Source organism: Corvus kubaryi, unplaced genomic scaffold (assembly GCF_017639235.1).
Source record: "Corvus kubaryi isolate FWS band 111438036 unplaced genomic scaffold, C.kubaryi_AGA036_p1.0 37284, whole genome shotgun sequence".
Taxonomy (NCBI): domain Eukaryota; kingdom Metazoa; phylum Chordata; class Aves; order Passeriformes; family Corvidae; genus Corvus; species Corvus kubaryi.
The window spans coordinates 6,568,988-6,593,346 of record NW_024581088.1 but is presented as its reverse complement, the minus strand read 5'-3'; the positions used below and the strand labels follow the sequence as shown (position 1 = coordinate 6,593,346).

At 60.2% G+C, this 24,359-nt stretch overlaps 6 protein-coding genes across 10 annotated transcripts in view; 3 read left to right on the top strand and 3 right to left on the bottom strand.

The window, feature by feature from the left end:
* Positions 1–436: 436 nt before the first annotated feature.
* Positions 437–9,172, bottom strand: SARM1 (sterile alpha and TIR motif containing 1). 2 transcript variants are annotated; one of them, XM_042026136.1, is made up of 9 exons: positions 8,510–9,172; positions 5,365–5,983; positions 4,981–5,193; positions 4,764–4,855; positions 4,091–4,326; positions 3,902–3,995; positions 3,349–3,538; positions 3,124–3,245; positions 437–2,653 (listed from the first exon to the last, which is right to left on the bottom strand). In XM_042026136.1, the coding sequence occupies exons 1-9, from the start codon at positions 8,959–8,961 to the stop codon at positions 2,524–2,526; spliced, it is 2,148 nt and encodes a 715-aa protein (XP_041882070.1). In that variant the 5' UTR covers positions 8,962–9,172; the 3' UTR covers positions 437–2,523. The 2 variants fall into 2 exon arrangements, with proteins under 2 accessions (XP_041882070.1, XP_041882071.1); XM_042026137.1 differs by having other exon boundaries at positions 437–2,598.
* Positions 9,173–10,140: 968 nt separating this feature from the next.
* VTN (vitronectin) lies at positions 10,141–15,631 on the top strand. Its single transcript, XM_042026169.1, has 9 exons — positions 10,141–10,376; positions 12,039–12,181; positions 12,651–12,770; positions 13,270–13,554; positions 13,661–13,800; positions 14,041–14,197; positions 14,322–14,471; positions 15,007–15,276; positions 15,447–15,631. The coding sequence occupies exons 2-9, from the start codon at positions 12,055–12,057 to the stop codon at positions 15,563–15,565; spliced, it is 1,368 nt and encodes a 455-aa protein (XP_041882103.1). The 5' UTR covers positions 10,141–10,376; positions 12,039–12,054; the 3' UTR covers positions 15,566–15,631.
* On the bottom strand, positions 14,704–20,185 carry KIF12 (kinesin family member 12). 4 transcript variants are annotated; one of them, XM_042026128.1, is made up of 17 exons: positions 19,938–20,185; positions 19,553–19,618; positions 19,348–19,426; positions 19,145–19,266; positions 18,918–18,993; positions 18,659–18,793; positions 18,386–18,572; positions 18,098–18,189; positions 17,748–17,883; positions 17,550–17,668; positions 17,334–17,438; positions 16,987–17,246; positions 16,619–16,802; positions 16,453–16,536; positions 16,228–16,364; positions 15,989–16,125; positions 14,704–15,854 (listed from the first exon to the last, which is right to left on the bottom strand). In XM_042026128.1, exons 1-17 carry the CDS (start codon positions 20,015–20,017, stop codon positions 15,790–15,792), a joined length of 2,064 nt encoding a protein of 687 aa, XP_041882062.1. In that variant the 5' UTR covers positions 20,018–20,185; the 3' UTR covers positions 14,704–15,789. The 4 variants fall into 4 exon arrangements, with proteins under 4 accessions (XP_041882062.1, XP_041882064.1, XP_041882063.1 ...); XM_042026130.1 differs by having other exon boundaries at positions 16,619–16,745; XM_042026129.1 differs by having other exon boundaries at positions 18,437–18,572; positions 19,938–20,183.
* A 354-nt stretch (positions 20,186–20,539) lies between these two features.
* On the top strand, positions 20,540–22,964 carry SEBOX (SEBOX homeobox). The gene is made up of 2 exons (XM_042026589.1): positions 20,540–20,824; positions 20,954–22,964. The coding sequence occupies exons 1-2, from the start codon at positions 20,540–20,542 to the stop codon at positions 21,200–21,202; spliced, it is 534 nt and encodes a 177-aa protein (XP_041882523.1). The 3' UTR covers positions 21,203–22,964.
* TMEM199 (transmembrane protein 199) lies at positions 21,920–24,278 on the bottom strand. The gene is made up of 6 exons (XM_042026178.1): positions 24,065–24,278; positions 23,909–23,982; positions 23,739–23,828; positions 22,828–22,864; positions 22,420–22,532; positions 21,920–22,330 (listed from the first exon to the last, which is right to left on the bottom strand). Exons 1-6 carry the CDS (start codon positions 24,234–24,236, stop codon positions 22,235–22,237), a joined length of 582 nt encoding a protein of 193 aa, XP_041882112.1. The 5' UTR covers positions 24,237–24,278; the 3' UTR covers positions 21,920–22,234.
* Positions 24,273–24,359, top strand: part of POLDIP2 (DNA polymerase delta interacting protein 2) — a 9,654-nt gene continuing 9,567 nt past the window's right edge. Inside the window, exon 1 of the mRNA XM_042026588.1 lies at positions 24,273–24,277. Coding sequence (XP_041882522.1) covers positions 24,273–24,277 — 5 coding nt within the window. The remainder of the gene's footprint in view (positions 24,278–24,359) is intronic.

The following is a 24,359-nucleotide window of genomic DNA, read 5'->3' as shown; positions in this document are numbered from 1 at the left end:
AGCCTGGAACTGGCCTCCCCGAGGAACAGGGCATGCTGTGAATGCTGCAGTAGATGTTTGTGGCTGAGCTGATTGTGAAGCAAAGTCGTCTCTGCTCCACAGAGGCCAATTCAAGCAGCTGCTCAGTGTTGTGCAGTGAGGTGAAACCTGGCTCTGCATGGGGAGAGGTTCAATGGCAGCTATTAGGCCTTATTAAAAAAATTAAACCAAAGTTTTTCTAGGCTGTCCTCCAAGAGTTGCAACAGTGGAGCCATGGCTGGTGGCAGCAGGCAGAGTCCCTGGGGATGCAGTGCATCAGCCCGTGCAAAGGTGAGTGGGAAGTGAGGGGTTCCTGCAGGGAATGGTGCTTGGGAATGTCAGTCCTGCTTCACGATGGCAAGGGAAAACAAGTGTGAAAAGCCTGCAGGGAGAGAAGCATGTGATACAGACAAAGGAGTGGGGATTTAGAGTAAAAACCAGATTTATTAATAATGCCTGATAGAATAACTCCAAACACTTTTTGACATGGCAGAGCAAAGGAATGAGGGAGGGTGAGGACAGAGGAATTCATTTCCTTGGGACTGCTCCAGCTGGAAGGGGCTGGGTCTGGGATGTTTTGCTAGAAGCAGGGCAAGTTCATTGAGGTGAAGATAGTGATGGGGAAACAGGAGGAGTCACAGTCTGGGCAGCTGGAGCAGGAGATGGGGTCTGGTTTCAGGTGAGACACCTGAGCTGTGGAGAACAAGTAAATCTCCACACTGAATGCTGGGTGAGGAGGTTGATTGCTACAGAGCTCCTGAGAAACAAGACACAATCATCTTACCAGGTATTATTGCAGGGAGAAAAAATCCTTAGGACTGTTTGTATGGGACTCCTTCAGTGGCCATGGAGGCCTTGACATTCAGTTACTGAAGGCTTTTCCCTGAAGCAGCTCACAAGAGGCTTTTATCCTTTGGCAGATTCACCTTTGGGCTCATCTGCTGGCTTCTGGTTGTTTAATCTGGAGATTAGATGGATTCTAATTCTGTTGAATGCTGGGCAGATAGGGCTATTAACCTTTCAGTAGAGAGCAAAGATGCCATTAACTGTGAGCTGATAAGAACTATCCATAAAGCACCAGAATTAACTTCTCTCTTTTTTCTTTTTTCCTGAAATGTTTGTGGATCCAAGCCAAAAGAAAAAAGTGTTTGTGTTCCTGACAGTTAAAGCAGGGCTTCAGGGAGAGCCAGCAGGAGGACAAGGAAGCTGAGACTCTTTGTTACCTCCTGAAAGAGTTGAGTTTTTCTCGAGTAGGGATAGGAAGAGGAGCCTGCTGCTTCTGCAAGGAGATTCAGCAGCCTGGAGAGTGGAATTCAGGGATTTGTGTCAGGATACCCACAGTTCCTCACCAGCAACGTTGGCAGCAGGCACTGATGGTCCTGCTCCCATCTGGAGCATCCTTTGCCAGCCCTTTGCATCAACTTCACTTTTTCTTGATATTTTAAGCTGAGGAGCTGCAAACAGCCCCAGTGGGTGTTGAGAAGAGGTTGGTAGGAAGAAACAATTGGAATTGCATCCAGCAATGAGTAGGGACAACCCCAAGGAGCTCAGCCAGGGCTGTGGGGGTGTGTGGTGGTCAGCAGAGAGATTCGCCAGCTCCTGCTGAAGGCACAGAGCATGGGAGATCGGCTGTGGAGCAGTGACAGGATAAAATACAGCCACAGTGAATAATAACTCCACAAACACAGCAATTAGCATCTTCCCTGCATGGATAGAACTTTTCCAGGGTCACAGTCCAGCCTCCAGTGCCCTGAAATCAGAGACCTGATCAAGTGGTGAAGCTGAGACCTCAGATGGAGGGAAGGAGGGTATTTTAAAAGCACTTTTTGCAGAGATCCTGCAGAAACTTCACGTGGTCTAACCCCAAACTTCCACTGCAAGAGTTAAGAGCACACAGCGGTGTTGCAGCACTGGGAGGTGGAAGTCCCATGAGGAGGGAAGGAGCTCTTGTGATAAAGGGACATTGCTGGGAAAGATAAAGCAGTTCAGAAGGCCCCTGTGGGTTATCTTTCCCAAACACAAAGATTTTGTTAGGGCTTAGTTTTTATTTGCCCTTTCCTGCTCTCAGTTTCTGACCACAAGGATATTCCTGGGACACGCAGCAGAGCCACACATTCCTCTCAATTGCTCTTCTCTCCCGTGTGTCCTCTTGTGATGGATTCTCAACACTTTTCCAATTTTCAGTCCTTGGAAGATCCTTCCTCTTTGGATGTGTTTCTGAGGGAACCTGTAGCTGCTTGTGGGGTCTGGATGGTGCCAGTTTCACACCCCGTGCATGTCCTGCCACTTCACATGGAAGACACATAATCCATCCCAGAGTCCACCCTGGCTTGGCTCCCCAGGCGCCGTGGGGAGAGGGGCCAAGGGGCTTGTATTTGGAGGGTGAAGAGGGAGTAAAGAGCCACAGGTTTTCTCTCAAAGATAGGAAAAAGTCAGGAGGGATAAATTTGGACCCCCACAAAAAGGGGTCAGCTGGGAGTCTCTGAGGCTGCTGTGCTGCTGGTTCTAGCTCTGCCCCAGGGAGTGCAAACAGTCCAGCCCGTTCTCCGACCCAGCCGAGGAGTCCCGGGAGGAGCGGCCCTGGAGAAAGCGGATGATTTTGTCAATCGTCGCCTCCTGGTACTCGTGGGACCACCTGTATTCGAGGGGAAAATGTGATACTTTCTCTGGTGTGTGTGGGGTGCCACAAGATAGCTGCATTCATTTGGGCTAGAAGCTAGAGACCCCTTTCCTCCACCCCAGCTCTCCAGGAGCTCCTTGGATGCCCTGCCAGGCTGGGATGCACAAAGGGAAGGCAGGAGGGGAAAGAAACCCAGGTGAGCTGTGAAACCTGCCAGCATCACTCCTGCCTGGGGCCAGGTGTCCTCCTGGCAGTGACTCCTCTGTCACCCAGAGGAGCCCCAGCACAACACCAGCAGCAGGGATGTGGTGGAAACCTTTGCTCCCTTCATGCTTTGGAGCACCTGGAGTGACTCACTGTCCCTTTGACCTGTTCTGCCTCCCTCATCTGTTTGTCCCAATGTCCTTGGGCTCTTTGCTACTCCTTATGCAAGTTGTTCTCTCCAGGTGTCAAGGAACCCCATGGCACAGCTGGCTTTTACTTACATGATACCATTGAATTTCAGGACAGCCCTCATGTCCTTGGGAAGGGTTTCTGGGTCCGGCCACTCAAAATGGTCTGTGACAGGTACAATGTTCTTTCCAGAGTTCAGGGCTGTCACAATCTCCTGCAGGAACAGAACATGCAGGTTTTCATGGCCTCTATCAGCCCATCACCAACTCCCTCCCACTCCGGTGTTCACACAGCTCCCACCTGGTGGCATCTCTTACCTTGTGTACCCAGTCCTTGCACTCAGGGTCCTCCATGCATTTGTCCAGTGCATTTGGCGAGAGGACCAGCACAAAATTCCGGGCACTCAGGACGCTCTGGAGCAGTTTATCTTCAAACTTCCCTGCCTCCAGCTTCTCCACGTCGATGAACACGCTGAAGCCGTGGAGCTGCAGGTGGACCTTCAGCAGGCTGGTGGCAAGAGAGGACAGCACCATGAGGAGACGTTTCATGTGCTGTCCCACCACGTTGGCTGAGACAGGAGCAGGGAATGAGATGCCAGCTCCAGCCCAGCTGTCTGGGCACGTGCAGAGAACTCAAGGAGCTGACATTGACTCCCTGCTGTGATCCTCTACAGCCCTACAAGTGTGAGGAAAGGGTCAGTCAGTGCCAAAGCGACCGTGACAGGGCTGGGAATTGGCCCCTCCACTGTGCAGGTTATCATGCGTGTTGTCCCCATTTTTTCTGCAGCTTTTTGCAGCCTCCCTTCCTCCCCATTTCACACTTTTCCCACCCACCTTCCCTCTGGGCTTCACCGTTCCCTGCAGGACTCACCTGGCCAGCTGCGAGCCGGTGCTCCTCCGGTAGCTGATGAACACATCGGTCCCGTTGGATGTGGTTTGCAGCGTGATGGGGGAGTGAAGCGTTTCTAGGCAGCGCAAAACAACCACCAGAAGTTAAAAACCACCCAGCAGCTCATCCCAAACACCCCTCAACACCCCTCCCTCCTGCTGGGAGCCGCACCCCTGGCCGCGGTGAGGATGCGGACGCGGTGGAAGCCGGTGTGGATGTGACAGTCCTCCTGCAGCTGCTGCTCCGTCACGCGGTGCAGGAAGTTGCGGTCGATGCCGCAGGTGAGCAGGTTGTAGGTGTACTGCCGGAATTTGGGGTCGATGCCCCCCAGCCAATCGGCCAGGTTGCTGCGGTCACAGGTGGAGTAATTGGCGAAGGTCTTGAGCTCCGTCAGCTCCCGGAAAAACCTGGTGGAGAAATAAATGGAGCACTTAGAGATATGTGGGACCACATCTTTTACCTGCTCAGGAGGGAGTGCAGCTCCGTGCTGGGGTGAAGGATGAGCTACAGGAAGAGGAAAGAGAAGAACAGCAGCATGGGAGCGCTGGTCCTCAGGACACCGAGGTGTGAGGAGCTCAGCTAAGGGTAAGTTCCCATCTTTCTGGGTAACTTCCAGGATCTCACCTGCCCTGTGCCACAGCTGCTCTTTCCCCCACCCACACCTGTGCAGTGGTCCCATTACAGAAATCTCTCTGGGACTACAAAGTGCAGTGGAAAAGCCCTGGCAGTCCAGGTTTTGCATTTGGAGGATCTCCATTCTCGTTTTTGCAGAGACCTTGTCCCTGGCTCTGCCACTGTGGTGATGGCCATGAGGGAGTCCAGTGTGCTCTGGTGGTGGTCCTACCTTTTCCGAGTGATGCTGGAGTCCATTCCCAAATCCTTCTGCAGCTCCTGCTCTGTCAGCCTCAGGAGAATGTCCCCATCCACCTGGTGATCCTGCCAAGAGAAATCCAGGCTGGAAAGGTCCCAGGAAAAGCTTCTGGGTGAGATGCTTACACCTGTGCTGCAAGATGGAGCAGAAGTGTCCATCCAGGTGTCCCTCCCCCAGCACAAAGCCCTACCAGGAATCTCTGGCAGTATTTATTGAATCCAATCTGCTGCAGCCACGTCTGCACCTCACAGGACTTCCAGTTGGGAACCGTGGGCAGGATGCGCCGAGGAACCTCCTCCCCTATCATGCGCAGCACCTTTTTGGCCAGGGAGGAGGTGGTGCTGCTGGTGGAGTAGCACACAATCCTCTTCAGGCTCTGCGTGGCCCCAATCTCGCTGAAAATCTGGGGGCATAAAGGGAGGAGATGTCACTTTGCTTCCCATCATCCTCTTCCCAACAAGCTGTGCTGGGCCAGGGGAGGACGAAGGTGTTTGGTGAGCAAAAAACACCAAAATGCAGCTGTGGCACCCCTTCCCTTTGACACCACCTTCCTCCAGGCCAACCTACCCTTTACCTGTGTTTTCTTCTGCCTGGCTTTGATGGCAGCCTCGGTGCAGAGGTAGAAGGCAGCGATGCACTGGGCTTCCAGCCGGGAGCTGTCCAGCAGGGGCACGAGGCGCTGCAGGTCCTGCGCCGTCCGTCCCTGGATGTTGTCACTGCTGCCCAGCATCTCGCGGGCAAACTGCTCCGGATCCAGCGAGGCGATGAAGGGCTCCACCAGAGCCAGCGTCCCCGAGCGCTCCACCTCCTTCTCGATCTCCTTGTTGGTGGCCAGCACCGTGATGGCCAGGCAGGCGTGCAGCCGGATCAGCTCGTCGTCTTTGGAGAAGGCCAGCGGGAAAAGCCACTCTGCTGCCTTCTTCTCAATCATGAGGCGCTGGTTGGCCTGGCCCCCGTACATGGCACAGTTGGCCAAGGCCATGGCACAGTGGCGCAGCACGGCGGGGTCCGTCCAGCGGCACCAGTAGAGGATGGCGTCCAGGCCCCCGTCGGAGATGAGCTGGAAGCAGGTCTCCTCCGTGTGCTTGAACATGTGCTCCAGGATCCCAGAGACGCTCTGAGCCAGCTGAGGGACATCCCGCTCCTTGGCTAAGTTCAGGATCACGCCCAGACCGATACGAGCGATCCGGTCCCTGCAGGAAGGAGAGGCAGGTGAGGGGCGGAAGGATGTGCAAGGAGTGAGAACAGTGACTGGTGTGCCCCGTGCCGTGGTGATATTTAGCCCAGGACAGACAGACGTCTCCTTGTGGGACACAGCTGCCAGATATGCAATGCAGCAAGATGCAACAGGCTGGTGCTGGAAAAGCCTGTCTGGGTCTGATGGAAGAACTTGTGACGGGGTGCACAGTCCAGGACTCCCTTGCTGGATGCTCTCATGCTCGAGGTAGGATGTTCATAGCAATTAATTAACAGGCAGGGTAGGTTAATGCCAGGCTGGAAATGGATCTGCTGTGCCAGCCATTGCTGTGGTGTGGAGATGTTTTGGGGTGAAACTTGTTTGTCCCCTAAGAACTGCTGCCAGTGCTGTCAGGGCAGGGCTGTCACATCTGGATGAGCAGTCAAGCAGCCCTGTCCACAAGCGGGACACAGAGGGGGGGTCTGTCTGTCCTGGGATGGCAGCTGGAGGGAAGCTCGCTATTTCCTCAGTCCTTCACTCTTCTGGAAGAGGACAGCAAGAGCCTGGGGTAGGTGGCCAAGGGCCACCAGCTGCTGCTCAGCCATGGCTGACCTTGGGAGTCCTGTGCTTAAAATGACACCTGAATGGGGCTGTGCCTTGAAAATGAGGTGAGGAAGGGGAAAATCAGGATCATAGAATGATGTGGGTTGGAAGCGACATAAAAATTCATCCAGTTCCAACGCCCTGCCACAGGCAGGGACACCTTCCACTATCCCAGGTTGCTCCAAGCCCTGTCCAACCTGGCCTTGGACACTCCCAGGAGTGTGTGCACAGCTTCTCTGGGCAACCTGTGCCAGGGCCTCACCACCCTCTGAGATGAGCTCTTGGCTGTGCTCCCATGAGCTTTCCTGGGGTGAGTAGAAGCTCCATTCCTCCCCTCAGCAGTGGCCATTTGGTGCCGTGACAGAGCTGCTCTGTTAGTGAGGCAGCACTGGCAGAGGTGCCCCATGCCCTGCTGCTCACGAGGGCAGTGGCACTCGGTCCCCAGCGATGGTGGGGTGATGGCACACCAGCCTCTGTGCTGGCAGGCAGGAAGAGCATTTCTGGGAAGCCTGTGACCCACAGGGCTCTCAGTGAGCTTGGGGTGGGTTTGACAGGAAATGTTGTGGAGAGTCCTGGGGGGAAAAAAAAAGCCTTCAGCCTGGGTCTGGCTCCGAGCCCGGACTCAGCCATGGAGCTGGATGACAAACGTGGCCCCAACAGGTCCCCCACTCCCTGCAGCCGCAGATGGAGCCAGGACCTGTCCATCTCCCAGCTAAACACCTCTGCTGCTGTGCACAGACTAGCAGAGCTCTGTAAGTGAGAGCCTTGGACCCAAGGGGGAGCCCCACACCTCCCTGCCATCGCTCAGAAGTTGTGGGAAGTGAGGGCCTGGAAGCCCATGGCCCATGAACTGCTCCTGGAGCAGAGACAACAACTCCAGCAAATGCTTTCTCTTGCTAAGGAGCTGAGTGCTGAATGCAGCCCGTGCCAGTGATGCTTCCTGGGATTAAATTCCACCCTAATGGGCTTTCCTGATTTAGCTGCCGCTTATTTTTGCCTGCCAGTGCATGCAGTGAGGCCCAGGCTGTGAGTCCACAACCTTCCAGCAGGAGATATCCCCCAGGAAGCCGGAGCAACTTTGGCCAGGCTCCCTTCACATACTTTCCAGAGCCCTGGCTGGCTGGGTTAAAGTGCTCCAAGGGAGAGCAGGCAGAGTGCACTTGGGGTGTTGGAAGGGTGAGCTGTGTGTGGGTGCTGCATCAGCAGTGCTGTGATTTCGATGTGTCAGGTGCCACGGGTGCACATGCACCTGTGTACACGCACACACGCTCAGGCACACGCTCCCACCCCACAGTGCCCATGCTCTGACAAAAACATCCCAGCATCTCTCACCTGTCCTGGGCAGCATCTGAACTAGGGGCCAAGGGCTGCTGACCCCTCCTTATGGCTTCATTCCAGCCCTGGTCAGCAGCAGGAAGGCTCTGGGAAGTGGCTTTGTCCTCCTCCTGCTGCAGCTATGGCTAAAGAGGAGTCACGTCTTGTCCTTCGGGTCAGATGCTCTGAGCCAGCCAAACTGACTCAGCTCAACCAGGCTGAGGGGGGCTCAGGAGGACAGCCCAGCCCTCACCAGCATCCCTGAGAGGGGGCTGGTCCTCCTCCCTCCAGCTGTGGGGGAAGGGAGCAGCTCATGGTCATTGCCTGGACATGAATCTGCACAAGTGCTGGGTGTGGGGGGATGTGGTGGGGATCCGGGGGGGTTTGTGCGACTGGGAGCACCCAGAGCAGGGAAATTTGAGGGGTGTGGGTGGGATGGGTGAAGGTAGGTCCAAGGCCAGTTTGGATGGACTTGAAGCAACCTGGTCTATGGAAGGTGCCCCTGTCCATGGCAGAGGGTTGAGATGAGGTCTTTAAGGTCCCTTCGAACCCAAACCATTCTGGGGTGCCCGGGGCAGTGGGGAGGGCTGTGCCCGGCAGGGTCAGGGGCTCTGTGCAGACTCACCTGTTTTCCGCCACCAGGATCTGCTCCAGGAGTTTTCCTGCCTGGCACTTGGTCTCCAGCTCGGCGGTGTAGAGCAGGTTGAGCAGCAGGTCCAGGCCTCCCTCGAGGCGAATCACATCGCACAGCACCTTGGCCACGTCCCTCCCCACGGCGGGCATCCCCCAGGCCTCCTCCACCAGCCGAAACACCTCGGACAGGGCCGCCCGCAGCCCCTCGGGGGTGGCCGCCTGCGTGGCGTGGGCGATGGCCCGGCGGAGGACGGGCAGGACCCGCTCCAGCGCCTCCCGCACCTCGGTGCCCACCCCGGGGGAGACCCCGCCGTGCTCCCGGGCGCTGCCCCCGCCCGCCCAGCCGCCCGCCCGGCTCACACACTCGGGCACCGCCAGCCTCTCCGCGCTCGCCATGGCCAGGGACCGGCCCAGGGTGTGCAGCGACAGGAGCAGGGCGAGCATCGGCGGCTGCTACCGCAGCATCCCCCGCCACCGCCCCCGCGGGGACCCTCCGCTCCTGCGGGAACGCGGGTGGCCGGCTGGGGGGGACAGGAGGGGGGATGCTCCCGCTCCCCCCTCTGCCCTGCCGGGATGCGGAGCTGGAAGCGGAGCCGGATCCGCCTTCCCCGAGCCGGGCTCAGCTTCCCGGTCCCCGGGGCTGATGTCACCGGGCGCAGGCACCGCCTCTCCAAGGAGGGGCTCGGTCCCGGCAGCTGCAGCCCCCTCCCGCTGCAGATTCCCCCAGACCCCTCCTGCTACCAGCCCCGGAAGGATCTAATAGAAGCGTGGATGTGGCTCCTGGGGACATGGTTCGGTGGTGGGCTTGGCAGTGCCGGGATGACGGCTGGAGTCGGTCTTGGAGGGCTTTTCCAACCTAAATTCTGTGATTCTGTGGTTGTGGCCTTTCAGTGCTTAAATAGGGCTCTTAAAAAAAAAAAAAAGGGAAAGTGACTTTTTACGTGAATAGATAGCGATAAGACAAAGGGGAACGGTTTTAAAATAAAAGATGAGGGATTTCGATTAGATATTAGGAGAGCATTTTTACTTGCGAGGTACTTGTTCAGGGAAGCTGTAGATGTCCCAACCCTGAAAGTGTCCAAGGCCAGGTTGGACGGGGCTTGGAGCAACCTGGTCTAGTGGAAGGTGTCCCTGCCCATGGCAGGAACTGGAACTAGACAGTCCTTCCTTTTCAACTCAAACTATTCTATTCCACAGCCCCCCCTTGTCCCTCCTGAGCTGGGGCTTGTCCAGCTGTCCCCAGGGCCAAAATCCCCCCATTGTGCCCGAGCTGCTGCTGCGGTGTCGCTTCCATGGCAGGCAGGGACCCCCACGCTGATTTTGCAGCACATCTCTTCAGGACCCTCTGTGCCAAGCCAGGGGGCACAGGGTGGAGGCAAAGGGGACCGGGCACCGTGGTGGTCACGGTGAGGTTGTGACCACCCTGGCACAGTGTTTTGAACCCGTTTGGTATCAGCAGGGGGAAAATACCCACTGCTTGGAGGAAATTCAGAGCAGCTCTTCTGGGTGGGCTCGAGATTTGCATGATAAAAGAAAGAGCAGAGGCAGCCTGGGTCTCTTTTGTTTTCTTTTTTCCAGGCCAGACGTGCTCAGGGCAGAAATGCTTAAATGCTTTGGGCATTTCTCGGATGTGCTGGGAGGAGCAGCTTAAATCCTTGGCTCCAAAACCAGGTTGTTGCCAGGTCAGCCTGAAGCTTAAATTCAGGTTGATGTTTGGATGTGACAGAGTCGCTCTTAATCCTCTCTGAATCCACTACGAAGGGACAGACAGAGGAAAGAGACATCATCCCACAGGGAAGCTCGGCAAACAAGGCATCCCGAGCAGCACAAAACTGCGGGAGAAGCTCGGCACAGAACCAGTAAGGATTTTCCTGATAAATGATTGTTAATCAGGGGTAACCATACGGGCCGTTGCAGTGCAGAGCAGCAGAGGGGTTTGCTGCCCGGGGGCAGCAGAATTCAAACCATTCCCTTGGGCTTGTCCTGACTAGCCCAGAGAGCTTTGCTTTGCTTTGCTTTGCTTTTAGTTTTGCTTTGCTTTGCTTTTTGGGAGGGATTTCCAGACCCAGCAGCCTGGGCTCTGGAACTGCAGCGGTTCCCAGGCTTGTCCTGGGGGATCAGCCGCAGTTCCCGAGTTCTCCCCACTGGCTCTGCTCAGCCCTTGGCTGCAGGATCTCCCCGGGGCCACTTTATCCAACCAACCCCTCTCCTGGGATCTCCTCCTGGCAGAGAAGGGCTCGCTGAGCCTTCATGGGTCTGTGGCCGCTGGTTGGGAGCCTGGAGCAGCAGGAGGCTTTGTCTTAGCTGATCAGCCAAAGCAGCTCAAACAGTGCCCAGCCCTTCTCCCCCAGAGCCTCCCACAAGCCTGAACCCTCCCAGGGCTGTTGCCCCCCAGGATTGGTTCAACAGGGATGGGATGAAGCCGTAGTGCTGGCACTTGGGGACAATGCCAGCCCTGCCATAGCTGAGGCCAGGGAACAAGGAGTGGGGTGAGGGCTGCAGAAGTTCTGCCCCACAAGCCCGTGGCTGGTAGCTGCCCTCAGCTCCCCAGGGCTTCCAGGTGGAAATGCCTGTCTGAAAACCAAATAAAGCTCTTTCCAGCAAGATGCCAGGAGCAGACGATGCCAGGAACTGCCTGTGTCTGAGCTGGCAGAGGAAAGACCCCTGGGGAAGTGGGCACCCTGCTCAGGTTTCTCTCCCCCAAAATCTTGCATCACTTAAAGCCCAAAGCTGCACCACTCCTGCCCAAGGGCTGGGACAGATCCCATGGAGCTCCTGTCCCAGCAGAGACAGAAGAGGCAGAATTGCTGCAGCATCATCTGCATTTGCTCCTTGCCCCTGATTAAATAAACATCCCAGAGTTTATCAGGAACTGCGAAAAGAGCTGAGTCGACATTAATTAGTAACTGAAAAGATTGGTTGGAAGGGGAATGACGGGAGCAAAATACACAGGCTTTTGTTTGCCTTCTGCAGTGAAAGTGCAGAGGGCTCCTGCCCCCGGCCACTCACCTCTGGCCTCTGGTTCCCGTGCACAGAGGTGGCACCTTCCCCATCCCAAACCACCGTGCCTTGGGGCTCCCCAGGTCTGTTCCCAGCCTTGACATTGAGAAAGCTGAAATCCCGAGAATAAGCCCTCCAAAATGGTGACATTTTGGGCAAACGTAAGCCCGGGGCTTTTGCCTTTATCCTCTGAGCATCGCTCCCCCATCCCACCTCATTTGGGTTTTTGTCTTGCCAAGACCAGGCTGGGAGGCAGCTGGGAGCTTTTACACCATGAGGGATGTTATGGAACGAGTGTGGCAGGACCTCAAAACTGGTTCCTGGCTCTGGCCTGCTGTCCCTCCCCACTCTCTGAACAGTGCCCGACCTGCACCAGGGCTGGGGAGGAGCTGCCTCTGAGCGTGGGGAGTCCTGTCCCCCCCAAACACACCAGGACTGTGGGGAAAGCTGAGTGGGAGATCATCTCTGCCCCTTTTCCCCTGTTCTGACCTTGGGCTGTTTGCTTTCTCCTGCCGGGGCAGGCTGAGCAAACAGTGGATGCTGGGGCTCTGCCGTGCTCCAGCCCGCACAGTCGCAGAAGGGCTGCGCTCCCGGACACACAGGATGAGGCTGCTCTTCCCTGCCCTTGTGCTGGCCCTGCTCGCCACCACCCATGCTGCAGAAGGTGAGCTTTAGCCAGCCAACTGCACACCAGGTGCTTTGGGGATGGAGCAAGAGCAGGTCCTGGGCTGATGGAGGGGCTGGGCAGCCTGGGCAGGGTGGGGAAGGAGTGGCTGGTGTCCGTGGACACATTGGCTGTACCCTGCAGCATGGGGAGAAAGCAAGTGGGCAGCACATGGGTGTCAATGGTGCCTTGGCAAATCCCTGCCCATCCCACGGTTGGGCTGCCAGCATGGAGCTGGGACCATGGCACAGCCCAGCCCGTGGCTCCCATCCCAGCAGGACCTGGGTGGGAGCAGGGCAAGGAGCCTCTGAAACCCCTGGTGATGGAGTTGACCATGAAGAGGTGGGGTACCCCCAACCAGGGCATCCCCAAGTTTGTTTTCACTCCTGGGGCTGGGCTGGGGGGGAGGCACAGGCCCCAGTGCCCCACCCTACATTACTCCTCCTGAGCTGTGGGGTGGCTTTTGCAGACTCCTGCGAGGGCCGCTGCGAAGAAGGCTTCGATGCAGGGCACAAGTGCCAATGTGACACCCTCTGTGTGTACTACCAGAGCTGCTGCAGCGACTACTCCACCATCTGCAAAGCCAAAGGTACAGTCCCCATGGCCACCTTCCTGGCCAGGGAATGGGGTGGCTGTGGGTGCCCCACACTGTGGAGCTCAGAGGGTCTGTGCTGGGGCAGCTCTGCACCCACCTGTGCCCACAGGGTGAAGTCAGCACCAGGATTTGCTGCAGCACAAGGGGTTTTTGGGAGCTGGCTCATTGCCATCTGCAGTGTGGGATCTGTGCTATTTGGCTAGATTGGACAGTAGGAAAAATGTATTCACTGAAAGGGTGGTCAGGCATTGGAATAGGCTGCCCAGGTGGAATCCCCATCCCTGGAAGTGTTCTGGAAAAAGTGTCCTTGTGGCACTTGGGGACATGGTTTAGTGTTGGCAGCGCTGGTGATCTTGGAGGTGATCTTGGACTTGGTGATCTTGGAGGGCTTTTCCAACCTTAACGATTCCATGATTCTATAAATCTGCACTGCCTGGGAGGGAGCATCTCCTGCACCCAAACCCAGTGGGAACCAACCTTCTCCCTCCTGCAGTGACCCGGGGAGACGTCTTTGCCTTGCCGGAGGACGATTACCTGGACTACAACCTCACTGTCGAATTCGTCACGGACGAGGTGCCCGTGGCAGACCCCACAGAGCTGCCCACGGTCCCAGTGCTGGTGGAGACCACGCCAGAGAGCAAGCCAAACCCTGAGGAGACACTGCCAGAGCTGCCTGGCACCACCCCAGACGGGCCCGAGGAGCCTGAGGAGCTGTGCAGCGGGAAACCTTTTGATGCCTTCACCGACCTGAAGAACGGTTCCCTTTACGCTTTCCGAGGTACTTTGGGGACCTTCCCCAGGCACATGGGACACGCTGCCACGCTGTCACCCCATGCTGGTGTCTGCAGTTTCTCCTGCTGCCCCCACCTCTCCTCTCTCCCCAGGGAAGTACTTCTACGAGCTGGACAAGAGCAGTGTGAAGCCTGGCTACCCCAAGCTCATCAGTGACGTCTGGGGCATTGAGGGCCCCATCGATGCAGCCTTCACACGCATCAACTGCCAGGGCAAGACTTACCTCTTCAAGGTGAGCTGCAGGGGTACTCCTGGGGTGGTCAGCACAACCCACCCTATATCCCCTAATGGCACCTCCCATGCACCCACACACACAGTGGTTGCCAGATACCCCAAATCGCCGTGGCTGTTCTGGGACCCCAAGCAGCCACAGCCTCGTGATGGGGCTCCCCAGCATCCACTTGCTCCTCCTGGCAGACACATGGCTGGGGGATGTTGCACCCGTAACCCCTCTCTGTCCCCCACCCCCCAGGGCACCCAGTACTGGCGCTTTGATGACGGAGCCCTGGACCCTGGGTACCCACGGGACATCTCCGAGGGCTTTGAGGGCATCCCGAACAACGTGGATGCGGCGTTCGCCCTCCCCGCCCACAGCTACCATGGCAATGAGAGAGTCTATTTCTTCAAGGGTAAGAGGGAGCAGCCCCTTTCCTCCTGGCAGAGCCTGGCACCACTGGGCACAGGCAGGACACTCCTCTGCTGCTCCCCCTGCAGTGCTTGTCCCCCACTAACGCCCTGCTCATCCTCTCCTAGACAAGTACTACTGGTCCTACGACTTTGCCCAGCAGCCCACGCAGGCCGACTGCGAGAAGTCCTCCCCCTCCACGGTCTTCAAGCACTACGCCTTCATGAACCGGGACAGCTGGGAGGATGTTTTCCAGCTCCTCTTTGGCAGCAGGATGCGTAAGGGCTGGGCCAGCCCCCGGGGGAAAGGGCTGGCGGGTACCAATACAGCGGGCACTGACAGGGCATGAAGGATGCAGACAGCCAGGGAGGAGGGAGGGAGCAATACCTGGAGCCATCGTGTCCTGCCCAGGCCATGCACAGGAACCCCCTAGGCCACAGCTGCACCTCCCACAGAACCCCAAATCCCACGCACATTACTGAGCCCATCACCAGCCACCTCACACCACAGTGTCACTGCTGGGGACTGTTTATTATCACTGCAGCTGGAGATGCCACAGGAAAACCCCAGCCCTGGGCAAGGGGAATGAAAGATGGAGAGGAGGAGAAGGGGGGCTCAGCAGCACAAAGCTGATCCCAGCCAAAAGTGGGGTGGAGGGCTGCTCTTGGCTCTGCCTGGCCTGTGTCACTGTCACACATCCCATCCAGGCTGGGATCCTTTGGAGCATTCCTGTGGGTCTCAGAGCAGGTGCTGGGGGCTCAGCTCACCCCACACACTGCTGCCCCTCTCACTCGCCCTCTGCTCCTTTTCCAGCCGGGGCGAACGGCCCGTGGTACATCAGCCGGGACTGGCGGGGGGTGCCCAGCCGGCTGGACGCTGCCATGGCTGGCCGGCTCTACGTGGCCTCCCAGCAGCCCCGCAGGAGGAAGTCTCGCCGCCAGCGCAAGAGATACAACCACCACCGGTCACTGAATTTGGGATTCTGGAGCTGGCTGCAAAATGACCCCGACTCAGCAGGTGTTGACGATGGGCTGTCGGGCTCCACGTGTGAGATGCTCCAGAGTGTCTACTTCTTTGTCGGAGGTGAGTCTGGCCCAGCAGGAGCCAGGAATGATGCGGGACCAGGGCTGCCGGGGCATGGGGAGGGCTTCTCTCTCTCTGCAATGTCCCCGAGCTCTGGGATGCAGTGGGAAGGTGCTGGCAGCTCCCCAGAGCTGAGGACAGTCCTGACAGCCGTGTCCCCTTCCCCCCAGACAAGTACTACCGTGTCAACCTGCGCACCAAGCGCGTGGACCTGGTGCGGCCACGCTATCCCCGCTCCATCGCCCAGTACTGGCTGGACTGCCCCCAGCCCGGGGAGGAGAGCACCTGATGGGATCCCCAGAGCCACCAGCAGCACAGCCTCAGCTAGACAGAAATAAACTGTGAGGGCCATGCAGGCTGGAGAGCTCTGTCTGTCCGTCCATCCAACTGTCTGTTCCATGGTTTGCGCAGTCCTCGCAGTCCAAGATCCCGTGTCCCCGAGGGCTGTGGTTGTCCCCCCAGTCTGTGCCACATCCCCGATGCTGGCCCCATCCATGGTGTGCCTGTGGCAGCTCAGATCTGCTCCGCCAGCCAGTCCAGTGCCTCTTCCCACTGGAGGAGAGGGACGGTGCCGGCAGCTGCCAGCGGGGAGCAGCAGGGTAAGGTCTCCATCTCCCCCAGGGTCAGTGCACAGCCCCACGTGTGAGTGGCTGTGCTGGGGATGGGTGCCCATCCAAGGCCCTGCCTGGTCTCCCACCACTGCCCCACTCACCTCTGGGCTCTGGCAATCCTGGCCACGGCGGTGCCGAAGGGATGACCCTCCCCTCGGGGCTGGGAACGTGCTCAGGGCCTGGCAGCTCCCGGTGGAGCAGGTGCTGCTGAGACAAGCTCCTGCTCCTGTCACGACTCCTGCCGTGAGAACAGATGAATAAACCCTGACCTACTGTCCCACCACCCCCTGAAACTCCAGGGAATTCCTGAGCTGCAGCTGATGCCCAAGGAATGACTCACCGCTTCCTCTGGTGCAGCTGGGAGTGCCTGTGGGACTGATGGGAGCCGGCCAGAGCCATGTCCTCCTGTCCGGGTGGCAGAACACCAGCACTTCCTTCAGGGGGGACTGGCTGTGGCATGGGGAGCACTGGCAGCACCTGGGGATGAGCAGAGTGGTCATGGTGGCTGTGCCACCCCCGTGCCACACCTGTGCCACCTCCTCCAAAGAGACCCCTGGGGCTGTACCTGGGACATGGTGACATCAGCTGGCCTGGGGCAGCACTGTGGGCACCCTGGGCAGCTGGGATGGCTGGAGGCAGGAGGGAGCTTCTGCAAGAGAGGGTGGGTGATGTGTGCATCCTCACCCTGCTGTGGGCAGGATGACTGCAGACCCCAGGCCCCCCACTCTCACCGGCAGCTGGGGGACAGAGGTGGGTGTCGTGTCGGGCCGCCGGTGCCTCACCGAGTGGCCAGGGTGGACATGGGGGGTGCGGGCACTCCGGAGCAGGGGCTGGTTGTCACAGGAGCTGCGGGTGGCTCTGTGGGATGGGACAACTGGGATGTCACCACTGGGCTCTAGGAACAGACGGGGCTGCCTGGGGAGCAGTGAGGAAGCAGGGCAGGGCACTGGCAGCCTCCAGAGAACCTCGGAGCCCTGCCCAGCCCCACAGAGTCCCTGAGGGAGGCTGGTTGGTGCAGGGTGCTGCCCAGCCAGGGGCTCTGGCTGCCCTGCCAGCCCCTTGATCCCCTGTTCAGGGGTCCCACACAGGCCTCCCATACCTCATCTGCTCGTTCTCCACCACGAAGTCCCGCAGGAGACCGTAGAGGCTGGGCCAGGCTGGGGTTCCCTCGGGTGGGAGCTGCCCTGCGGGGCCATACCTGCCTCCCAAGCCCGACCATGCTTTTGGAGGGTTCCCTGGGACCTCTGTGCTCCCCACTGGCACCCTGGGCAGGCACAACTGCTGGCGCAGGGAGAGGTTTTCCAGCTGCAGGGCATGGATTTCTTGCTCCAAGGTTTGCAGCAGCTTCTCCCGGGACACCTGGGAGGGGTGGGTGGATAAAGGGATGGGTCCGGCGGGTCCCAGCAGGGGGCAGAGGGGCTCAGACGGGTTCCCTGTCTGCGATACCCTGTTGGCCAAGGGTCTGGTGGTGACCCTCCGGGCACGGCTGGCGTAATGCAGCGTGCTCAGTGTCTCTGAGAGGCATCGTGAGGACGGGGAGATGCAGGCGACCTGCCAACGAGGAAGAGCTGCAGGTGAGCTGTCATCCAGAGGCTCACCATCTTTTTCCAGCCCTCCCCTCCACGGGGTGAGACCCCTGCCCAGCTTCCTCCATGGTTTTACCATCAGGGTGATGCCTGAGCCGCCCAGGGAGCGGGCCAGCAGCCGGGTGAGCTTGCTGTCCCGGTAGGGGATGTGCGTTCTCTTCCCTCGGGGTTTGGCCAACAGGGAGATGCAGTGTCCTGCCGGAAGCCACAAAGGATGTGACAGGGCTCCGGTGGGGGCCAACAGGGCTCCCAGGGCGGGTCCCCCAGCTCTTACCCAGCGCCAGGAGGCTGCGGTTGATGCTGTTGGCCTCCACGGAGAGCTCCCCGCTGGAGCCGGTCTCCTTCACCCGCTCGCTGCCAGCCAGATCCACAAAGCACAGCGTGCCCTGCTTGCTGGGGCAGGCGCTGGCCTGGGGGACCCGAGTTGGGGAGGTGATGCTTTGGCCCCCATCACCCCTTCCCCACGGCCCACAGCAGTGTCCCGATCGCTGGGTCTTGAATGGGACTCCCTGCTGCTCACTCCAGCCCCACCAATGTACCCTTGAGGAGAGCATGACCTGTTTGCAGCCCCGCGATGAGCCCTGACCCCCCCCAGCCCTCCCCTGGAGCAGGATGTGCGCTCACGGCTCGGCTGTGGATGTGGATGGTCAGAAGGGCGTGGCTGCGGCTCGAGTGCCTGTTGAGGGCATGTGCCGAGGTCCGGCGCCTCTGGGATCCTGCCGGGGGAGGAACTGATTGCATGACACCCCAAATCCCTGCCCCACACCCCACAGCGTCCACTGCCCACCACCCCCTCGCCACCATGCGAGCCGCCCTTGGCTCTGCAGCAGAACGGGAAGCTGCTGGTTTTGGCTGCCATCAGCGCCCCACCAGCCCTGAGGACGGTCTGCGGGGGGCTGAATCCCCCGATACCGGGTCGAACAGCCCCTGCACACGTCCAGCCCTGTGCCCGTGGCTCAGCACCTTCCAGGAGTAGGCTGACGATGGCCTCCAGGCTCTCGAATTCCACACTGAGCTGGTTCTCCACATAGAAGCCGCGGGTTTTGCTCCACCGCAGCGGCAGGGCACACGGTGGCCCGGGGCTCAGCAGGTCCCGGACCTGGGGATATGGCAGAGGGAAGGCACCGGGGGAGCGGGGCACAGGGTGCCAGCAGGCCCGGACTGGGCGGCTGGGCAGGCACTTACCTGTTCGTTGTAGATCTCCAGGTAGGAAGCACTGAGAGCCAGGGCAGAGCCACGGCTCCGGCTCTGCTCCAGGAGGCAGGTGAAGGACCTCTGCATCAGCCCCAGCAGGGCCGGGGCTGCCGGCTGGGTCTCGCTCTGCGGAGACGCCAGCACGGTGAGCGGGCACATCGGGCACACACCTGCTCCCAGAGCCTACGACCGGGAGGGAAGAGCCCATCCCACCACCAGGATCAGGTAAAATGGAGGGGACCTGGGGTACCTGGGCGAGGGGTCCCATCAGGGTGTAGGTCTTCCCCGAGCCGGTCTGCCCGAAGGCAAAGACGGTGCAGGAGAAGCTGGGGAGGATGCGGAGCGTCAGGCACGGCCCCAGGCGGTGGCACAGGGATGCCACCTCCCGACACAGCCCCGGCAGTGCAAACGCGCTGGAAAGGCCCGGCGTGGGCTGGATGAGGGGTTGGGGTCCGCGGGGAGCTCTCCGGGACTCACCCGTCTATGGCCAGCTCCACCAGCTGCCTCATCCCGCTGCCTTCGAACACAGCCTCCTGCGAGGCGCCGGCGTCGAACACGGCGCTGAAGCCAAAGGTGGCATCGTGCCTGGCCGCGCTTACCTGGCCGTGGGGACAGCGGCGGCTCAGGGGGTGCCGCACCCCTTCCCCCTGCCCACACCCCGGCGGGGAGGTGACACTTACGTGGACGGCGCCGTCACCGAGGCTGTGCACAACCTGCCGGTCACCTCGCCGCGTCTCTGTGCAGGTCAGTGGCCGGACCCTAATGGTGGGGGTGGACAGGGACACAGAGGTGTCGCTACATGGGGACCCTGGGGAGCCCTGCCGTGACCTTGCCCCAGGCAGGGAGGTTCCTGCCGCGTCCCTGAGCCCTTTCGCCTCCTCTTACCTTAGCACCACTCTCAGCCGCGTCTCTCTGCCCTGCATGGGGCCCTCCCGCTCTTCTCCAGGGCTCCTTTGGGGAACAGAGGGCAGCAGGGTGGTGGGTGCCCCCCAGCTGGGGGGGCTGCCCGCGGACACCCCGGGGGCTGGGGTAGAGGGACCCTTGGTCATGCTGTGCTCGCACCGTCCTCCCACCTCCACTGTGCCCTGAGGCCTGGCAGGGGACAGAGCTCAGGGTCCCCGCCATGTCGCCGCAGAAGGACGGTCCTGTCCCCCCCAGCCTTTTTGGGGTGCCGCCCCCCGCTGCCTGTATCAGTCGGGCAGTCACTGCCCAAGTCCGGCTGCTCCAGGACGGGCTGGCCTCTGTCTCCTCCGTCTCCCCGACAACTTACGGTCTCTCCTGGCCTCGTGGGAGTGTTCTGGGCCGGGGGTCCGGCTGGGGGTGCCCGCCCCGTTCCCCCTCTTGTTCCATGCGCCCCCCCAGCACCCGGTGCTCGGGGTGCCCGCAGCGCCCGGCCGGTCCCGCGGGAGCCACCGCCAGCCGGCCCCGGCTGCCCCGCGCAACCGGTACCACCGCTCCGGTTAAACATTGACCGGTGCCAGCCCTGCGGGAGAGCGGCGGTCGCACGGCGGGGGGCGAGCGGGGGAGGGCGGGGAGCCGGGGCAGGGGACGCAGGGGGCGGGTGGCAGGTGGGTACCCGAGCCCTGGGATCCTCACGGGCCCCACCGTGCCCCGACGGCGGCGCGGGGGAGACCTGTACGAGCAGCTGGTGGGGGTCCTGGTCCTCGGGGATGCTGGGGGAGACCCTCCCCGAGTCAGTCGGGACTGTCGGGGCGCTACCATCGGGGGCGCGGAGCTGGGACCGGCCCCGGGAGCCCTTGGGAAGGGCTGGGGGGGGACAGCACCGCCCGCTCGGGGCGGTCCCAGCCCGCCGGGGGGGACCCGGGGGGGATAAAAGCCGGGGCGGCGGCAGGACCGGGGGAGCCGGGCAGGATGAGCGCGGCCCCGGGCACCTCCCGCGCCCCGCAGCCGCTGCTCCGCTTCCCCGACGGGGCGGGCGGGCCAGGCGGCGGGCGGGCGGCGGGGGGGGGCGGCGTTCCGGGGCCGTGCCCCTGCCCCTGTCCCTGCCCGGGGGGGCCGCGGAAGCGGCGGCGGACCACGTTCAGCCGGGGGCAGCTGTCCGAGCTGGAGCGGGCCTTCGCCGCCGTGCCCTACCCGGACATCGCCACCCGGGAGCGCCTGGCCGAGCTCACCCAGCTGCCCGAGGCCAAGATCCAGGTGAGGGCAGGCGGGACCCTCCCCTCCACCCCTTCCTCCTTCCCTCTCGGGGCCGGGGTTCCTTGTCCTCCGCGGGGCCACCCCGTCGGGGCGCTGTCGGTGTCTCATGGCTCCCCTCGCCCGTCCCAGGTGTGGTTCCAGAACCGCCGCGCCCGAAGGATCCGCAGCGCCAAGCCCGAGCCGCCGCCGCTACCGCCGCTGCCGCCGCCCGGGGAGCGGGGTCCCCCCGCGGCACCCCCCGACAGCAGCACCCCGGGCCCGGCCCCTGCCATGCCGCCGCCGGGATCCCACAGCCCCGCTCGGGGCCTCCCCACCTCGCTGGGCTCCATCTCCGACCTCATCTACAGCGCGGCCATCACCAACCTGGGCGAACCGTAGCCGTGGCAAGGACCCCCGTGTTCTAGGGACCCTCCTGGCACCGCGGCCCCCCCCCCCCCCCCGGATTAGCGCCACGATTTCATTAGGGTGTGGAATTACTGCCGGTCCCGAAGGCTCCGAAGATGTCATCCAATATCCTAAATGCCGGTGCGGCCGCAGCAGGGGCAGCTCCCCATCACCCCTCTAATACCGACTAATCTTTTGGAAAAAATACCTTAATATGAGGCCGTATCCACGGATGATTGTGGCGCGGCCGCCCCTAATCCGCAGGCACGTTCGCAGGTGCCGGCAGATCTCCCTGGGTTGGATATTAAACCGTGTTTCCAGAGGGGCTTAGCTGCCATCAGAGCATTAATCACTGTGTCCAGCCCTGGCAGAGCGCCCACCCGGCAGGTGTCCGGGTCCCCAGGGCCTGACGTGGGTGTCCCCTCCCCGCTGTGGGTGCACCGAGCTGGCTCTGCTCTGCCCCATGGCACCTGAGAAACCCCTGGGCTCAATGTTGAGCGGTGTTCCCTCCCTATGTCCAGAATCTGGGCAACCTATGGCAGGGGGTTGGGAGCACCACGCATCCCTCACTGTGCAGGCAGAGGAAGGTTTGGACAGGAGATGGAGCAGGATGCAGGATGCAGAGGGAGAGGGAAGATTCACATCTCTGCAGTGTGTTAGATGCCACATCAATGTTTCTCACACCAACAGACATCTCCTGACATGCAGGAAGAAGGTTATGAACACACAGTGTTATTTATTTCCAGAATAAAAGGACAGGAACTTCCCCGGAGAACAGGGATGGCAGGAACTGATGCCTCTCTCCCTGCTGGAGTGGTCAGAGTCCACAGCCATTGCCTCTCCTGTTCCACAGCTCTGGGATTTCCAACCCATGATTCATTTCAGGAGCAGGAAGCAAAGGACGAGCCTGAGGAGTGCAGCAGTCTTCCCACAGCAGGAACAGGTACAGACAGGAGAAAACCTGTCCCAAATTAGCAGCTCCTGGGGAGGACAAAAAGCCTCCAGCACGAAGCCTGCAGTTCATGGTCATAGCTTCCCAAGGTCCCCTTCGAGGGTCCGCACCATCACGTACAGCTCGGCCAAGCCCACCACTGAGGCCACAATGACGGCTGATAGGACACGCTGGGGACACAAAAGAGAGAGGGGTAACCCTGGGGGTCCGGCCTGGCCAGCACAGAGGGGCTGCCAGGGGGCTCTGGGGCCTTGCTCACCGCCGCTGTCTCTGCGAAGACGTACTGGCTGCCCAGGTACGTGCAGGCAAAGGCGGCCACCACGGTGACAATGAAGTTGAAGATGGTGATGACAACGGCTTTCACGGAGCGAACTGGTGGAGAGAAGGGTAAAGTGATTGATTTTACATAAGGCTGGGGAGTAGGGCTGGGGACAAGGTGTGATTGGGGCTACCTCAGCTGGGATGTGTAATCCTGGAGGAGTCACACGCTTGGTGCCTCCAGAAATATTGGTAAGAATGACCAAGAGGCTCCTTCATTCAAGGAACACTTTAGTGCATGAAAACCTTCTGGTGAGATATTCCAAGAGGGAAGGGCTGTTACCAGCTGGAGATGGAACAATTCCCATGCCTGACCTGGCTCGTGCCAACAGGACAGGAAGACACTCACCTTGCCTCCCAAATTCAGCCAATGGCCCGTTCATCTCCTGAAAGAAGGGATTGAAACAGCTTGTGATCGCTTGTATTTTAATGTTAGTAATAACATTATTACTGTATGTGCAGAATAAAAGCAATGCCAATGCCCTGTCCTGTCCCCAAGACTGTGAGGTTTTAGGGTGCCCTGGTACTGGGTGGGTGGGCTGTGGGGGAGCAGCAGTTTCACAGCACACAGGTTTCTCTGAGATTTTGCACAAGCTCTGGTAAAACTATCCCAGAGTATAGATCACAGCATGGTTTGTCTTGGAAGGGACCTTAAAGACCATCCCTGCCATGAGCAGGGACACCTTTCACCAGACCAGGTCAAACCTGGAGCGGTCAAGCTCAGCAGAGAGCAAAGCAGATCTTCCCATGAGAGTTAATGTGCACATGGATGCCAGGTACAGTGTGGAAGGACAGAATGGGATCACAAGGAATGCCAGCAGAAAGGGATGCTGACTTGTCTGAGCAGTCACCCAGCCAGAAGATCCCAGCTCTCCCAGGAAAGAATGAGTGCCCACATGTTATCTTGTATTTTCAGCTTTTATGTTGACATGAATGAGGCAATTTTAAAACTATGACAAAAATTTAACCAGCACAGATGCTCCCTGTCAAACATTTATGGCATGTGCTCAGTCTCCCAGAACAGAACCTGAGATCTTTGGCACAGTGAGCAGTTCCCAAAACTCGGTATTGTCTAATTCACCACCCTGTTAACCCTGTCCTACCTCTGTCCTCAACACCGCATCTGTTGTCCCCGGTGTGTTTACCTCCAGTGCCTGCCACATCCCCTCTGCACTGCACTCACTCAAAGGGAAAAATCTCCTTTGCTCTCAGGTGTTTGAGGGATGAATCCCGGCAGCAGGCACCGCAGCAGCCCCTCACCTGCCCCGTGATGTTGCGGGTCATCCGCTGGTACTCCTCGTGTGCCAGCTTAGCCTTGATCCGCTCCAGCCGGGCCACCAGCTCGGGGTTCTGGGGAAGGCACAGACCCACCGTGAGGGCCGGGAGCCGCCGCCGCCTCCTCCCGCGACTCCTGCCCGGCCCTCCCTTACCCGCGGCGGCACCGGCACCTCGGGCAGGTGGATCTCGCATCCTTCCAGCAGCTCGTGTAGGTGCAGCGGGGACCCTGCGGGCGGGGGACGGGACGGTCACGGTGTGATCGGGGCGGTCACGGTGCGACCACGGCGCCCCGGCGCAGCGCGGCCTACCTGCCTCCCTCAGCGCGGCGTGCAGCCTCCGCAGCAGGCTGAAAGGCACCAGCTCTCCATCCGCCGCCAGCGCCGCCTCCAGCTCATCCCGCAGCCCAGCGGGCAGCGCTGCCAGCTCTCCGCCCCGCACCGCCCGCCGCAGCCGCGGCCCGGCTCGCAACGACGACGCCATGTTGGGCCCGGCCGGCGTTGCCGGGGCGACCGAGGGATGGGGTGGGAGGAACCATAGAGACGGGGGGGTGGGGCGGAGCGGCGCGCACGGGGGGCGGGGCGGGGCGGAGCGGCGCGGGCCGCG

Bases quoted from the DNA above. Each gene is read 5' to 3' on its own strand.
- SARM1 (XM_042026136.1), bottom strand. From the start codon at position 8,961: ATGCTCGCCCTGCTCCTGTCGCTGCACACCCTGGGCCGGTCCCTGGCC. The intron at 5,984-8,509 runs GTGAGTCTGCAC...TCCTTCCTGCAG, and splicing joins ATCCTGGTGGCGGAAAACAG to GGACCGGATCGCTCGTATCG. The intron at 4,856-4,980 runs GTAGGGCTTTGT...TTCTCTTGGCAG, and splicing joins AATACTGCCAGAGATTCCTG to GATCACCAGGTGGATGGGGA.
- VTN (XM_042026169.1), top strand. From the start codon at position 12,055: ATGCTGGGGCTCTGCCGTGCTCCAGCCCGCACAGTCGCAGAAGGGCTG. The intron at 12,771-13,269 runs GTACAGTCCCCA...TCCCTCCTGCAG, and splicing joins CACCATCTGCAAAGCCAAAG to TGACCCGGGGAGACGTCTTT. The intron at 13,801-14,040 runs GTGAGCTGCAGG...CCCACCCCCCAG, and splicing joins GCAAGACTTACCTCTTCAAG to GGCACCCAGTACTGGCGCTT.
- KIF12 (XM_042026132.1), bottom strand. From the start codon at position 19,716: ATGACCAAGGGTCCCTCTACCCCAGCCCCCGGGGTGTCCGCGGGCAGC. The intron at 18,994-19,144 runs GTGAGTCCCGGA...CATCCTCCCCAG, and splicing joins GTGGAGCTGGCCATAGACGG to CTTCTCCTGCACCGTCTTTG. The intron at 15,855-15,988 runs GTGAGTGGGGCA...CCCCGCTGGCAG, and splicing joins AGGATTGCCAGAGCCCAGAG to CTGCCGGCACCGTCCCTCTC.
- SEBOX (XM_042026589.1), top strand. From the start codon at position 20,540: ATGAGCGCGGCCCCGGGCACCTCCCGCGCCCCGCAGCCGCTGCTCCGC. The intron at 20,825-20,953 runs GTGAGGGCAGGC...CGCCCGTCCCAG, and splicing joins TGCCCGAGGCCAAGATCCAG to GTGTGGTTCCAGAACCGCCG.
- TMEM199 (XM_042026178.1), bottom strand. From the start codon at position 24,236: ATGGCGTCGTCGTTGCGAGCCGGGCCGCGGCTGCGGCGGGCGGTGCGG. The intron at 23,829-23,908 runs GTAAGGGAGGGC...TGCCTTCCCCAG, and splicing joins AGGTGCCGGTGCCGCCGCGG to AACCCCGAGCTGGTGGCCCG. The intron at 22,533-22,827 runs GTGAGTGTCTTC...TCTCTCCACCAG, and splicing joins GGCTGAATTTGGGAGGCAAG to TTCGCTCCGTGAAAGCCGTT.